Source organism: Furipterus horrens, unplaced genomic scaffold, assembly GCF_987537825.1.
Source record: "Furipterus horrens unplaced genomic scaffold, mFurHor1.1.pri manual_scaffold_8, whole genome shotgun sequence".
NCBI classification, from domain to species: domain Eukaryota; kingdom Metazoa; phylum Chordata; class Mammalia; order Chiroptera; family Furipteridae; genus Furipterus; species Furipterus horrens.
This window is the reverse complement of record NW_028327178.1, coordinates 50,931,132-50,947,939: the sequence shown is the minus strand read 5'-3', so window position 1 is coordinate 50,947,939 and position 16,808 is coordinate 50,931,132. Positions and strand designations below refer to the sequence as shown.

Here is a 16,808-nt window from a genome sequence, read left to right as displayed (position 1 = left end):
CAACTCCCCCAAATCTTAACTACTAATCGCTGCTGACCTTACAGATAACGGTCGATTAACACATATATTGTATGTTATATACTGTATTTTTACAATAAAGTAAGCTAGAGAAAATTTTTTTAATTAAGAAAATCCTTCGATTCCCAGTCAGGGCACATTACTAGGTTGCACGTCAGGTCCCCAGTTGGGGGCGTGTGTGAGAGGCAGCCACACAGTGATGTTTCTCTCCCTCTCTAAAAAATAAATAAATAAACAAACAAACATAAATAAATAAATTATTTAAAAAGAAAGAAAGAAAGAAAATCCTAAGAATCAGTCAAGACAGCAGTGTAGGTAAATTCAGTACTTTTATCCTCCCACAACCACATCAAAATTGCAACTAAACTTCAGAACAACCATGATTTAGAACTGCCTAAAATTTGGCCGAAAGGAAGTACCTACAAAAAGGATTTAAAAAGGAGCCACACTGAATGGGTTGGTCCCACAACAACATGTGGCAGATAAAAACCAGGAGAAATATCTGGGCTTTGGAGGTCCCCCTGAAAAGTGAGAGGTCCAAGTCCCACAGACCAGGCTCCCCAGCCCAGGTTTCCAACGCCAGAAAGAAGCCCCCATAACTTCTGGCTACGAAAACTAGCAAGGATTGTGGCCAAGTGAAATGGAGGGCCATAGGAGCCCAGGCAGTTCTTCTTAAAGGACCCACACAGGGACTTATTTTTCCTGGGACTCTCTCTCTTTTTAAAGATTTATTTATTTTTAGAGAGAGGGAAAAGGAGGGAGAAAGAGAGGGAGAGAAACATCAATATGTGGTTGCCTCTCACATACCCCTAACTGGGAACCTGGCCTGCAACCCAAGCATGTGCCCTGACCAGAAATTGAACCAATGACCTTTTGGTTTGCAGGTTGGCACTCAATCTACTAAGCCACAGGACTCACTCTCTTTGACCTCCAGTGTTGGGGCAGCAGCTTGAAAGGCACAAGGGACATATGGGCAAGAATAAATTGGCAACAGGGTGAAGGGTGGAGGGGCAGCTTTCTGCTAGACAAAAGTGCTGGTGTTGGCAGAACCAGTATTCCTTTTCTGAGACTCCCCCATGGGAGCTGGCAGGTGGGTGCCATGTCTGAGTCTCAACCAATGTGAATCACACTGTTCAGCTTGCCCCACCATACTTGTGGGGCCACCCAAACTATTGTGAATGGCTTTTCCATACCAATGGCCTGTCTTGGTTCATGCTTCAGACTTTCTTAAAATCTCTCAAACAAGCAGCATCTGGTCTCAGGGAACCCCATATTTCTTCCCAAGTAACCTCAGGCTCAGCATTAGCAGCAGCTAGCCTTGGTTTGTAGCTTGGCCTCTCCTGGGCAGTTCCAAGCCCAGGACAAGTACCAGCCATCTGCAGATCCCTTTATAGCTCATATTGAGTGGCTTCAGGCAGAACACACACAGGTGGAGACCTGACCTTGGCCTGTACTTCCAGGGAGGCCCCAGAGCCAGTGTACTTGGTAGACAACTTCAAGCCATGTCGAAGCACCACCCAACCACCTTCAAAAGGGATACACTCAATGGTAAACTCAGGCCCTAGCCAGTGCGGCTCAAGTTGGTTGGGTCTTGTGGGTTCAATTCCCAGTCAGGTGGCTGACCTTGGATGTGCCAACATCAATCAAGGATCAATTACAATGAGATGGTATACACAGCACCAATGGTGGTGAAGGGGTGCACCTGGAGCAACATTTCAGGTTAATGGGGAGGCTGTACCACTGGACCCTACAGGACATCTACTACAATAGGCTACTCTACTCTAATGTAGTAGCTAGAGCTACTATGTTAAATGAGAGGACAAAAAAACAAAAACAAAAATAAAACCATCCAAATGAAAAAACAAAACAAATGTCTAAAGAACTAAACACAATGGAGATGGCAATCTATGAGATGCAGAGTTCAAAACACTGGTTATAAGGATGCTCAGTGAACTTAAGGGAAGAATAGATGAACTCAGTGAGAGCTTCAACAGTATAAAAAAGGACATAGAAACGATAAAAAAGAACTGGTCAGAAATGAAGCTTACACTAACTGAAATAAAGAATAATTTACAGAGAATGAAAAGTAAAGTAGTTGAAATAGAGAATCAAATCAGAGATATAGAATATAAGGGAAAACAAAACAAAACAAACACCCAACCTGACAGCAAAAAGCAAAAAGAATCACTCCCTCCCAAAATGAGGATAGTGTGAGGAGCCTCTGAGATAACTTCAAACATTTACATCATGGGGGTACCAGAAGAGAAAGAGAGCAAGAAATTGAAAACCTATTTGAAAAAATAATGAAAAACTTCCCTAACCTGGTGAAAAGAAATAGACATGCAAATCCAGGAAGCACAGAGAGTCCTAAACAAGATGAACCCTAAAAGGAACACACCAAGACACATCATAATTAAAATGCCAAAGGTTAAGACAAACAGAGAATCTTAAAAGCAGAAAAAGAAAAGCAGTAAGTTATCTACATGGGAGCTCCCATAAGAGTGTCAGCTGATTTCTCAAAAGAAACTTTGCAAGCCAGAAGGGAATGACAAGAAATATTCAAAGTGATGAACAACAAGAACCTACAACCAAATTACCCTGCACAGCAAAGATATGGTTTAGAATTGAAAGGCATATAAAGTGCTTCCCAGACAAGAAAAAGCTAAAGGAGTTCATAATCATCAAACCAGTATTACATAAAATGTTAAAAGTGTCTTCTTTAAGAAAAAAATTAAAAATATTAGCAATAAAATGGCAAAAAAATACATATTTATCGACAATTAAATCTAAAAAACAAAATAAACAAACAAGCATAACAGAAACAGACTCATAAATAGAGAATATTTTGAAAGTTGCCATATGGGAGGGGAATTCGTGTGGAAAAGGTGAAGGGATTAAGAAGAACAAATTGGTTGTTACAGAATAGTCATGGAGGTGTAAAGTACAGCACAGGGAATACAGTTTATAATATTCTAATAACTGTATGATTTCAAATGTGTACAGGATTTATCAGGATGATCACGTAGTAAGTTATATAATCATCTAATCACTGGGGTATATACCAACTGTAAATGAAAAATAATTAAGAAAAAAAGAAAATAAGGAAGAAAAAATACACTTACTATATTACTGGAAAAAAAAGAAAATCTCCACGTGGGCTAAATAGACATGTGTAGTTCAAACTCACGTCGTTCAAGGTTCAACTTTATTCTAGAGGAATGTCAAAAGAACTATTTCCTTCTGTTTATGGCTAATAATACTAATAGTTTTTTCCCCACCTCTCAAGAATTTAAACTATCATAAACTGACATGGATTTAGTTAGAACTAATGAACCTTAAACTTCAAAGCTCCTCACTTTCCCAGTCCCTTCACAAGGTCTTATATCTAACTTTGTATTCATTAGTCTGAAATTATTCTTAAAGATATCCTCTTCCCTCCCACCAAATTATGTATGCTTTGGGCTCCTTAAAACCAGGATCTGTCCAGTTAGTCATCATTTTGTTTCTTTTATGTGTTACTCCTTATCCTCTTCCTTTGTATATTTTTAACCTCTTTTCGATTGGCTCCCTTCTAGAAGCAAATATTTCCAGTTCATGTTTCTTATACCTTTAAAAAATGGGCAATAAAAAAATGAAACATAGATAAAACAAAAAACTGTTCAAACCTATATTCCCCTCCTCTATTTCCTTTACAGTCAAGCTCTTTGATAATCTCACCCTTTCTGCTTGAAATGTGATAACAATTATGCAATCCATTCATTAATTTTCATTCTCTTGCTCCTTCTCAATCCTCTTCCTGAGTGCCAAACCCAAATATCCAAATGTTCACTGGATACAGTCAACTGAATATATTTGTATTTCAATACAATAGCTGAAGCCAATAGGACCCAGAGTTCATTAAACTTGCACCCTTATCATTTACCTATTTCCATTCTTAGTGACCGGCACCTGTAACTGAAGCCAGAAGGCTGGGAGTCATCATTGCCTCTTATTTTTCACTCATACCTATACATCAAATAGGTGGTCAAGTGTTATTATTTCTGCTTCCCTACCATCTCTTCTTGTTCTGAGCTCCTATTTCCACTGACAGTGTGTTATATTATATGTAAATCTATATAATAATAATATTATTAACACATTTACCACCTTATTTTAGACCATAAACTTCATGTTGTTATGAGGACTTCGTGTTTGCATTCCCAACACATAACTGTGGTGTTTTCTGGTACTTAGAAAATAGAGGCATACCTTGTTTTAGTACACATTGCTTTACTGTGCTTCGCTGATACTGCATTTTTTAGAAATCGAGGGACTGTGGCAATCTTGACTCGAGCAAGTCCATTGGCACTATTTTTCCAACAGTATTTGCTCACTTTGTGTCTGTTACATTTTGATAATTCTCAGAACATTTCAAACTTTTTCATCATTATATTTGTTATAGTGATCTGTGACTAGTGATTTTTGGTATTATTATTGTTTTGGGGAGCCACAAACAATGCCCAATAAGATGGCAAACTTAATTGATAAATGTATTTTTCTGACTGCTCTACTGACCAGCTAATTCCTTGTTTCTCTCCCTCTTCTCAGACCTCCTTATTCCCGGAGACACAACAATATTGAAATTAGGCTAATTAATATTCCTATAATGGTCTCTAAGTGCTCAAATGAAAGGAAGAGTTGTACATCTTTCACTTTAAATCGAAAGCTAGAAATTAAGTTTAGTGAGGAAGTCATGTTGAAAGCCCAGAAAGGCTAAAAAGCTAGGCCTCTTGGGTCAGGAAGCCAAGTTGTGAATGAAAAAAAAAATTCTTGAAGGAAATTAGAAGTGCTACTCCACACACACATAAATGATAAGTGAAACAGCCTTATTATTGATATGGAGAAGGTTTTAGTGGTCTGAATGGACAATCAAAATAGCCACTTAAACCAAAGCCTAATCCAAAGAAAAGCCATAACTCTATTCAATTCTATGAAGGCTGAGAGGTGAGGAAGCAGCAAAAGATACTTATCTCCATATATTTAATTACTGTAACTGTGGACAAAAAAAAGGAGGGGGGACTCTATAGAAAGTAATTTCAGAGAGTGATCTGATCATAATTCCTAACTGGGCAGGCCATGGTGGCAGTCACAACCTGGGTGTATAAGGTTACTAAAGGGCTTATCTCTGTCTTAAACAAGCACAGGTCCATTGTTTCTCTGGAACTAGGTTAACACACCTTTGCAATAGCCCACTTCAGACCCCTCCTTCTAAAGAAAGTGCGTAATCTTACTTATCCTATAATCCAATCTTGCTTTCTCTCATCTTCATGCAATCTTCCTTCCTTCCTTTCTTAATATCAGATACATAGGACTTCTGGCCAAGATGGAGGCTTAGACTGACACTCTGTCTCCCTCTGCAACTAAGAAGGAATACAACTACCTCAAAACAAAAAATAACCAGAAATTACAGAAAATAAAACTACATGGAAGTCCAACATATGAAGTTATAAACCAGTGGTGCTCGTCTGGACGGCTAGGAGGGGAGAAACCGGGATGGAAAGGTCAGGATGTGCTGTCCGCGGAAGCAGTGGCGATAGCGGCGGGACTGTGAGAAATGCCAGGGGAGCAGTCCTGGCGGCAGTCAAGACCCGTCAGCTTGCGATTCTAATGCTGGGGAAGGCAGACCCCCCACTGCCTCGGACTGTGAGGCCCAGAGGGCGTGGGGACAGAGGAAGAGGCTCCCAGTCTCTCAGCGGAGAGTAACGGCAAGAATCCATTTTGGCCCGCCACCTCTACACAAAGTGCCACAGTGTGGTGAAAAAGATCGCCGGGTTGTGACGAGTGCTCAGGGTTCTGCACCCAATAGCAAGAAGAAAAGATAAACAAAAACAGTCAGGATGGCAGGAATAATGACTGAAATACCAGTCATGAAGCTAACAAAAAAGCAGATAAAGGAATTAACCGATGAACAAACAGAAAAACTTTCTGAGGCTCAGTTCAGAGCTATATCATAAGGCAAGCTTACAGAATTAACAAAAGATATTGACCACGACAGGGAAGGAATAAAGGCTAGCCCTGCTGAAATGAATGAAAACACATATGAGACAAGTGGTGAGGAAATAAAATCCAGAGATCAAATCAACAAATCGGACCATAGGGAAGGAACAAACAGTCAACCAGTGCAGAAAGAGGAAACAAAAAGTGAGGAACATGAGGAGAGGCTCAGAAACCTCTGGGACAGCTATAAGCGAACAAACATACAAATTATAAGATTGCCAGAAGGTGAAAAAGAAGGAGGAGAAATTGAAAAATTATGTGAAAAAATAAAGAAGTAGAACTTCTCTAACTAGGGGAAGAAAAAACTTACAGATCAAGGAAGCACAGAGAGTTCCAGAAAAACTGGACCCAGGGAGAACCATACCAAGACACATTATAATCAAAATGTCAAAAATTAAGGATAAAGAGAGAATCTTAAAAGCAGCAAGAGAGAAGAAAAGAATTATGTACAAAGGGGTCCCAATTGGACTATCAGCTGATTTCTCAAAGGAGACCCTGCAGGCAAGAAGGGACTGGCAAGAAATGTTCAAAGTAATGAAAATCAAAAACCTACAGCCATGAATACTCTATCCAGCGAAACTGTCATTCAGAATAGAAGGGCAGAGAAAGTGCTTCCAGGACAAAGTAAAACTGAAGGAATTCATTAGATCCAAACCACTGTTATATGAGATGTTAAAGGGACTGGTTTAGAAGAAGGAAGATCAAAACTATGAACATTAAAATGAAAACTGTATCACAACAACCAACAACAGAAGCTAAGGAATTGAAACAAAGGCAAACTAAGTAGGCAATGAGAGTGGAAAAAGAATTATAGGTATGGGGAACATATTGGGGGGAGGTCAGAGGAGAGGGGGAAGGGGGAAAAGGGAGGGTGATAATGCAGGAATTAAGAAGCATAGTAAGAGGGAGTGGAGTAGACAGGAAGAGGTTGAGAAGAACTATATGCACAACCAATGAGCATGGACTAAGGGGGGGCGGCAAGAGAAGGAAGGGGCGTCACTGGGTGGAGGGGAGCAGGGGGAAAAGAAATTGGGACAACTGTAATAGCATAATCAATAAAACATACTTTTAAAAATATCAGATACATAAAAGAAACTGCAAACTGTTATTCTCAGAAGTATTTTCCTCAGTCTGTTGAGATCTTGCTCCCTGGTGTTATCTTATTGGGCTCAAAGAAACTCTTAAAAAATTCTCAGAAGCCGTATCGTCTGAAAGGGTGTAGATGGAAGTCAGCTAGATCTGAGGTGTAAGGGGGAAGCCATGTGGTTTGGAGAGGGTCCACCATGAGGTCTGGAGCAAGAAAGAGGAGACCCAATGGGAAACCTGCCCGGAGAACATGGTGGCACAGCTGACGAGGCTGGAATTGTGGGGACCTGCCTAAGCAAGCATGGATTAGCCAGAGGAAGATGCCTAAAATGTTGAACTGTGATCAGGAATACGGAGCCGCAGACTTTTACTTTTCTGAAAGACAGTACCTCTGACTGGCGTATTCTGTTCTGAAACTGCCCTGGATTGGCAGCGGGAGGCAGTACAAAGTGTTTTGGGGGTTGTTTTAAAGGGAGTGGGACATAACGGTATAAATCTGCCATTAATGTGAATCTGTAAAACTTTCAAATAAACCGCTTTTCTTTTCCACCAAAAACAAACAAACAAACCCACACAAAAATCTCTATAGGTTTGGACTTTTTTTTTTTTTAATGCCAATAATCGTTAACTGGCTGCTTCTGCATTTTTCAGTTTTGAGGCATTGTCTACTGTCTTACAATTGAAGATGTGAATTCTGCTTTCACTAACTCCCATCCTACCCTCTCCCATACATATACAGTTCCCTTCCTTCTCTCTTTCCAATATAGTTACATTACATTTTGTGTTTATAACTAATATAACTGTTGAGCCAAGTAGCACACTATGACAAAACCTCCATTCTTACACGACTTTTTTTTCCCTCGTGGAGTTAGTATCTTGATTTTTCATCTGCTCAGTATTCTACATAATCACCTTTAATTCATCCCATATATGGCTACAGGTATCAATCTCTTCAATTCAATATACATATTATCAGTTGGTGTTAGGAGACCCCTTTCTCCAACCATCTAACTTGCTCTAAAATGGACTGGTAGCTCTCTAGATTTGTACCCCAGTTGTCATATTGACGTATTCCTTCATCCTATCTCCCCAGAAATATCTTTCCCTCAATTTTGTATTGGGTTCTTTAGATCCTATTTTCTTTCTTGGTTTAGTCTCCCATTTTGGTGAAATCATCAACTCCAGGAGATTCCTCAGAGTGTACATATTTTGAGATTTTTACCTGCTACGAAATATCTTTATTCTATCCTCATTTGATTCATACTTAGTCTGGATACAGAATAATTTTCCCTGCAATTTTAAAGGCATCAATCCATTATCTTCTAGCTTATAGTGCTACTGAAAGTCTGATGTCATTCTATTTTTTATCTTCATGTGCAATTTGCTTTTTCTCTCTGTAAGCTTGAGGAGAGTATTGCCTCCATTGTTCTGAAATAACAGCATAATGTATCTTGGTCTTGGTCTTTTTACATCCATTGTGCTGAGGACCCTCATTCCTTCAGTTCTGGAAAAGTTTCTGGTTTTATTTATTTGATAATGCCCTTTCTATGTTTTCACTGTTCTGTCTTCTAAGAAGAAAAGGTCTCCTGAATTAATCTTCTTTTTCCTCATTTCCCCCCTCCACCTTTGTCTTTTTGTTTTCTAGTTTCTGGAAGAACTTTACGTTTAATTCTCAATACTCATTTTAATTTCTGCTATTATATATTAATTTCCAAGAGCCAACACTGACTTTGAAGTTAATGGGGAAAAAAAAAAAAGACCAATGATACCAACATTGACTTTGAAGTTCGTGGTACCTCTCTGATACAATTTACTATAAAGTATCACACACCCCTACAAAACGTGTTATAACCAACCTGATGGCTTAAATGTTATGGCTTAACACCAGTCACGTATAACTGTGTAGCTAGTCATGATCTTGAACCTATGCACCTGATATATGTAACAATATTTAAGACAGTTTTTGTTGCATGGCTACAATAAACTCTCTTAATCTCTTTGGGGAAGTTAATGAGTTTATTTTATTTTTTTTGGAAGTTCCAACTAGTATTATGTCCTCCAAGTTCTTATTATTCTATCTGCTTGTTTTGATCTTTTCCTTCCAAATTAGAGACTTCTCTCAAGTGTCAGGAGATCACTGGCTGTTCACATTTAAAAGTAAGGCAATAAGGTTAAACACAGCTTCTGGCCAAGATGGGAGGTGTAGGTAGACATGCTTCACCACCCTCTACAACAATAAGAAAAAATACAACTACAAAACTAAACAACCAGAACGACCAGAAAACTGAACTGCATGGAAGTCCAAGAAACAAAGATATAAAGAAGCAATACTCATCCAGACAGGTAGGAGGGGCGGAGAGGATGTGAGGTGGCGGTGAAGGCAGCAAGGCAGTGGCTGCGGCTGGCCAGTGGAAAGAGCAGCCACACATTATAAGTCAGGAGGGACATCTGGAGAGCAATCCCAGATCAGACCGCGCAGCTCATGGCTCCGGTGCCAGTGAAAAATAAAGCCTCATTACTGCAGGCTGTGAAACCCAGTGGGGATTGAGGTGATGGAAGAATCTGTCCGTCTCTCAGCAGAGTGCATTTGTTTAGAGGGCCTCCATAGACCTAGAATGTCCACAAACCCAGCCACTCTGGGAACCACACCCAAGGCAACAGTTAGAAGGGCCCCAGTCACACATGGGAAGCGGGAGAAGTGCCTGGAAAAGGGGTGAATGCAGAGCAAGGGCCGCTCTTTCCTCTCTAACCCCTCCCCGACATACAACATCATAATGTGGTGAACTGGGTCACCTTCCACTGAATAACTAAGGCTCCGCCCCTTATAATGTAACAGGAATGACAGCACTACCTAAGACAGCGACAAACACAGGAGGCTGTCAAGTTGAGGAGGCAGAGAAGTATGGCCCAAAAGAGGGAATGGATCAAGGTTTCAGTGGGAGAAGTAAGTGATGAGGAAATAGCCAACCTAACAGATGCAGAGTTCAAAACACTAGTGAAAACAATGGTCACAGACTTGACAGACATGCATGAATATGGGAAAGGCATAAGGGAATAAGTGAAGGCTATGCCAAGTTAAACAAATGAAAATCCAAACAAAACCAATGGTGAAGAGAAGAAAATCAGGGTTCAAATCAATGATTTGGAACATAAGGAAAAAATAAACAACCAGTACAGGTTTGCAGGCATGAGTAGAATTTGTTGAGAGATGAATTTCATGCCAGTGTGATAAGACTGGGCCATTTCATCAGACTTCTCTATCCACCCCCTCTTGTCTAGTTCAATTTCCTATGAAGAAATATTTCAACTCATGCCTAAAACAATAAGCTTTACTGTCAGCATTCTGGTTGCTGAAAGAAGCCTGGGTCTTATGTAATTAACATACACTTAATCCTTACTCTCAAATGCTGTGGCATATCAGTCCAAAATATATGGTTTATATTTGCCAGGAAATAAACCTCCAATTATCTGCTCATGTGGGAGAGGTGTAAATATCTGGCTATATACAATTAGAAAGGGGATATGAGGTCAAAAACACTTTGACCCTTTTGTTTTCAATTATATATATATATTTTCTGATATAATCTTTATTGTATTTTTTCCCATTACATTTAGTTCCCTTACATTCCCCTTCGCCCTGCAATCACCACACTGCTGTCCATGGCCATGAGTCCTTTTTCCTTCTCGCTCAATCCTTCCATCCCCTCACCTCCCCCCACCCAAACATGTACTTCTAGAAGTACCCAGTACCATTAATTTCAGGGCTTTAGTTTGTCTGTGATTCTGTGTTAGAATGGCTCTGGCTTCAATTTTCTTGGGTTTTCTAAATCAGGAGTTGGTAAATTCAGTTTACAGGTGAAATCTCGCTTGCCAACTAAAAATAGGTTTTATATTCTTTTAAAATACTTTAAAAAGGACTGATAAAAGAGAAATACACAAGAGAGAAAGAGAGGAGGAGGAGGAGGCGGTTGCGGTGAAGGTGGCATGAGGCCTGCAAAGCTTAAAATATTTACTGTATGGTCCTTAACAGAAAAGGTGTGCCCTGTTCTAGGTCAGTAACCACTCGCTCTTCTAATTTCCATCTCCCAAAATACTGGTTTTCTTGTTTCTTCTGTTCTTAATCCTTGTGGGTCTATGTCCTTTAAAATCTCCTGCTATTTTAGGGGTTTGAGAAAGCAACTGAAGTAAAAAAAAAAATTAGTTATTATAAATAATACTGTAGTGGACATCTTTGTATGTTGAAAATTTTCAATCTTTAGGCTTATTTCCTTAAGCTAGAGATCTAGAATGAGAAAATAGAATAAAGGATCTTAATACTGCTGAAAGCTTCCTATACCCATTAGGAAATGATCAACAAAAATTTATTACATGTCTATGATCATTCGGACAGTTGGTTCATTCAAATAGGTTATTTATTCTAAATTCTAAAAAGAATTTAAAGTAACTTAAAGTTGCTCAAAACACAGCAGGCAACAAATTAAGAAGTAGATAAAAATGATGAGACAAGAAGAGAATAAAGACAGATATCTTAAATAAAACTATTATAAAAATGTTTATCATTAAGTACTATGCACTTGCAAAAGATGGGCTAAAGATTAGGTTCTTAGTAAGGTATGTTAATCCTTTCTTATTCTAAATAGTTTAAAACAGGCTACAGAACTGCTCTTTCTGCTTCTCCCATCTTAGTAATGTTTTATGGATGGTTGAAGTTGTATGAGTATTCTGAGTGAAAAAAGTCCAATTCTTTGGTAGAAACTCGTAATTTGTCGTATAGATAAATACAAATAAGAGTTTTGGTGGCTCTCATTTTTCCTCCTCCTTAGGCACAAATAAAAAAGAAAAAAGTAGTCTCAATAGCTCTAAACTGGACTCCTACTCTCCTAGGCATGTTGGTAGGAGGAAAAGCAAAGGTCTCTTGAAAATAGCATGTCATCTCCCTCCGGAAAGAGACTGGAAATAGTGTTTGAATCCCTGTAAGCATATGAGCTCAAAGGTCAGCTTTTGGAACTATTTTGCAGTTATGTGCATATTAAAAAACTTGTATTCATAGAAAAGTATCTTCTTACAAGGCAGAATTCTTTAACATTACATTTAGAAATCAGGAAATCTTTATATATCACATTAAAAAGAAAACTATTCACCTTTAACCATCAATAATGATGATAAAGGGAGAGGGGAATGTGCCATATTTAAAACATTACAGCCAGAAAATGTATGAGTTTCTGATAAATTCAGTGGAAAAGGAAATGTGCCCTACATATTGTCAGGCCTGGTGGATTAAGATGCTGACATTCTGCCTATCCTCAGTCAGTTATCTATTCATCCATGTACCTACACATGCATTCATGTAGAATTAAGTGCTTCTTATGTGACAAGCAGTTCTAGGGGTCACTAACATATAAAAAGTTTGTATGTGTGATACAGAGCAGTAGAGCAAACAGACAAATACACCAATAAAAAATAGTAAGTGCTATCATTTAGATATGTATGAACTGCCAAGGGAACAGTAAAGACTGATCCAAATGGTAAGCAAGAACCAGTTTAGGAAAATTAACATTGATAGACTATTTTTCTTCAAAATCAGAACTTTGAGAACCATGAAAATTAACTTATGGAAAAATGTAAATGACAAAAACTGCATTTTTAGTTTCCAAATTTTAGTTTCTAAAATATTTAAGTATATTTGAAGAAGAGGAATACAAATATAGCCTTTTAATCTTTTATCTCTGACATTTCTATTAAAAATTTAGATTTCAAGGTGTTTACATGCACTGTATCTTCTTTTTCTTCAAAATATCTCCTTTAGATATTTATTATTTATTATATAAGTTAAAGATCAGATAAAATTCAAAGGAGAAAACTATTTTGTTTAAGATCACTTAGTAAACTGGCCAGGCCAGAACTAAATTCCTATCTATCTTCACTCCAGATTCCATCCCCACCCCCCTCAAAAAAAGGGGGGGGGCAGAGAATGTTTGTTGCTAAAGAGAGAAGGAAAAGGGGATTTTTCAGTCATCTTGTCCAGACATACTACAGAGAAGCCCAGCAGTCAAAAGGTCCATAAAGCACGGATCTTGTCAATCCAGCTTTTTAGAATCTCATTCAAATATGAAAAAGAAGTAAGCAGAAGATCTCTAATGTGAAAAGTAAACCAAAACAGAGCAGTAATATAAAGGATCTTGGAGAAATCCATGACCATGCAGGAAGTAGAAAAAATCATTTAGTTAATAATATCCTCAGGAAGTTAAGATGGGCACCAGGAAACTGGAAATCTCATGACGAGACTGAGAATTCCACATGGGGTTAATGGCAGACATCCCAGGACAGCATTTGTCCTATAGATTTAGAGAGCAACTAGTCCCAATCAGAGCAGGATACAAGATATCTTGTACACAAGGACATGAGAAATCAAAGATATTTCTCAAAAATAGTAAACTGATGAGTGTGTTTTACCTTATATTATCTCTTGAGATAAGATCAAACACACTGATCAGTTTAAGATTGAGAGGTATTTTTAGAGTTATCAGAGAGAGTAAGGAAGAACAAAAATAGATGCACAGAAAATTAAATAAAAATAGAACAAGGCAGTATATTAACCCAGGTAATAAAAATCCAAAAAAGAAATACACTTATGGTATAATTTGTGAGTCTCTGAGCAGCAATATTTAATAAAATATTTTGTGGAAGGTCAATAAATAATGACTAAAATTAAAATGCAACATAGCTTGCATCTTGACAGAAATACAGAGGTAACTGTACTAGAAGAAACACCTATATATCTTGTTTTTGGCTAAAGGTCCCGGGAAGTGGGGTGAGGGGGGCATGGAAAGGAGCCTTATAGTTACCTTTATAAGCTGAGTAGTACTTTCCAACTTTTCAACTATATGCAAATATTCTTTGATAGAAGTAAAAATTAAGTAAAAGAGAAAATCTACTTATTTGAAAAAACAAAACCTTGATTTAGAACTATTCCCAAGTGTTCCAGGTTGATCTGCTCTGCACTAAACACACTTACAATATGAGCTTTATTACAACTAAGAATGGTTTAGCTTTGATATTAACATGTCACAGATTTAAAATGAAAATGAAATGTAAAACTCACATGGTTCATAATGTAACAGATACTGATTTATAAGCATATATAATCATGTTTGATTATATCACATTTTAAATTATTATACACATAAACTATCTGAATATATTAAATAATGTTACCTAAAATGCAGGAATAAATGTTATGTATAGAGTGATCATTAAATATTAACAAGCCTAAGAAAAGATAGGTGGCATAACACTGTAAAATTTTTATTGTAAGTAAAATCCACTTTAACCACTACATCTAGTTATCTAACAGCATGGCCTGGAAATAAAAATTTTGCCAACTTATTTAATTAATTATCAAATCAAATAAATTTTATGTAAAGATAATAGTAAATCTGACTATAATAGGAATTAACAGTTTCAAGACAGATAAAAGGAAAAATAAAAATCAGATGAGCTGATCAGAGTAAAATATGACAGGAGATCGTATGACTAAAAAGCAAACTAAATTGGGCTGAATCTGTATTTTGAAAATGTGTGTTATTGCTTTTTCTATCATACTTACATCTCTATGTCCACTACTAGCAGAATCATGGAGTGGAGTGTCATCATCTAGTCCTTGTGTGTTAACATCTGCTCCAGCTGCTATAAGTATTTTAGCGACATCATAATATCCAACATTGCAAGCTTCATGCAGTGGTGTCCAACCTAAAGTTAGAATACTAATTTAACCATAAGGTTCATTGTACTTATTCAATATATATAAATGCTTTTTATATTCATAACCATATGTGACATATTGATTCTAAATGCACATAGTAGAGAAGGAAAAAGGAAAACATGAACAAGAATTAAATACCTAGCAATACCACTCATCTTATAGAAGGTTCATTCATAATAATATCATTTCCACTGAGGCTAAATTATTTGACAAAAGTGTTAAACATTTATGCTTATTCAATACATATAAACTTACTACAATTTATAATAATCTCAACAATGGAAAAAGAAATGAAAAAGGAGGCAAAATATTAATAAGCCTGTAAGGGTCTTTCATTCAGTAAAAAAAAAAACCCCATTTGTTTTAAGGGCTTTATCTGTTAAGTCTATAAAATCTTTTCAGAATTTAATATATATTATTTTAACTAGAATAAATCAATCATTTGTTACTCTTACAATAAAAATGTTGTATGTTCATTAAAAAATTAGAAAATATGAAAAATACAAAGCAGAAAATAAGCATTACTCATAATTCCAACACCTAGATATAATAACTTATATAATTTTGCATAAATCCTACTAAATTATCTCCCTCTCATTTTTATAGTTTTAAAACAAAACTGGGAAGGTTGTTTAACCTGCTTTTTAAATTTACAACAATGAAAATAATCCCCATGTCATTACACTTTTCTGTAACCACAGTATTGCACTGATTGAAAATACCATCATTTATTTAAATACGTTATTACTGGGCATTTAAATTATTCCTAATTCTTAAATATTGGAAACAGAGCTGCAACAAATATCCTTACAATTAAATCTATGTAGATATGCATGATTAAACACTTAAGAGAAATGCTTAGAAATGGATTGTTAGATCAAAGGAAAAGTAAAAATTTCTTTTTGTTTCTGATAGATAATACCAAGTTTAAGTCTCATTCTTTAATGTTGATCCTATATATCAGTAGTCCCCAACCTTTTTGGCACCAGGGACCAGTTTTGTGGAAGACAATTTTTCCACAGGCAGGGCAGGAGGTGGTGGTTTCGGGATGATTCAAGTGCATCACACTCAAGCTCATCTCCTGCTTTATAGCCTGGTTCCTAACAGGCCTGGACTGGTAGCGATCCAGGACCTGGAGGTTGGGGAAACCCATCTGTATTCATACCTAATAGAGAAATAAATCCCAGGTGTATTCTAGTAGGTCTATATGTAAAAGCAAAACAAAAACAAAATTTGGAAACAAGAAAACATAGGGGTATAGTTTTATTATATAGGGGCAGAAAAGGCTGCCTTAAATAAAATACCAGAGAACCCATATATAAAAATAACTGATATTAAAAAATTTAATAAAATAATACTAAAATGAAAATTCAAACATGGCACACACTCGATCTGACAATTCACAGAAAACACAAATTCATAATATGCACAAGAAGATATATTCAGTCACTACTCATTAAGACAATCCAAATTAAAAGTCTTTTTAAAATTGTCAGATTGCTAACAATTAAAATGGTAATACCCAGTTTTAGTGAAGATGTGAGAAAAGAGCTCCTTCATATGAGTACTCTTGATGGAAGGTAAATTGATAAAAAGATTTTTTTGAGGGTCACTGCCTGTATCTCAAAAAATTTAAAATATGCATTGCCTTTGATATCCTTCCATAACTATACACACACAAAGATATTTCTACAAGAGTGTTCACTAAAGTATTGCCTATGGAATCTATACTATGCAATACTATACAGTTGTTGTTGTTAAAATGAATAAACTAGAATAACCTGTATACACTGACAGAAATAACTGTAAGGCATTAAGTTAAAAAAGCAGGTTTTAAAACTAAAGGCTGATAGATATAGATGGAATGATTTGATTTTTAAAAATCTAGTATAAATGTTAATTATAT

At 36.8% G+C, this 16,808-nt stretch overlaps 1 protein-coding gene across 3 annotated transcripts in view; it reads right to left on the bottom strand.

The window, feature by feature from the left end:
* The window catches only part of ANKRD12 (ankyrin repeat domain 12), a 140,647-nt gene that overhangs the window by 41,649 nt on the left and 82,190 nt on the right, over positions 1-16,808 (bottom strand). For all 3 annotated transcript variants that reach the window (XM_090285805.1, XM_090285806.1, XM_090285807.1), the window contains one exon: positions 14,747-14,889. In XM_090285805.1, coding sequence (XP_090141931.1) covers positions 14,747-14,889 — 143 coding nt within the window. The remainder of the gene's footprint in view (positions 1-14,746; positions 14,890-16,808) is intronic.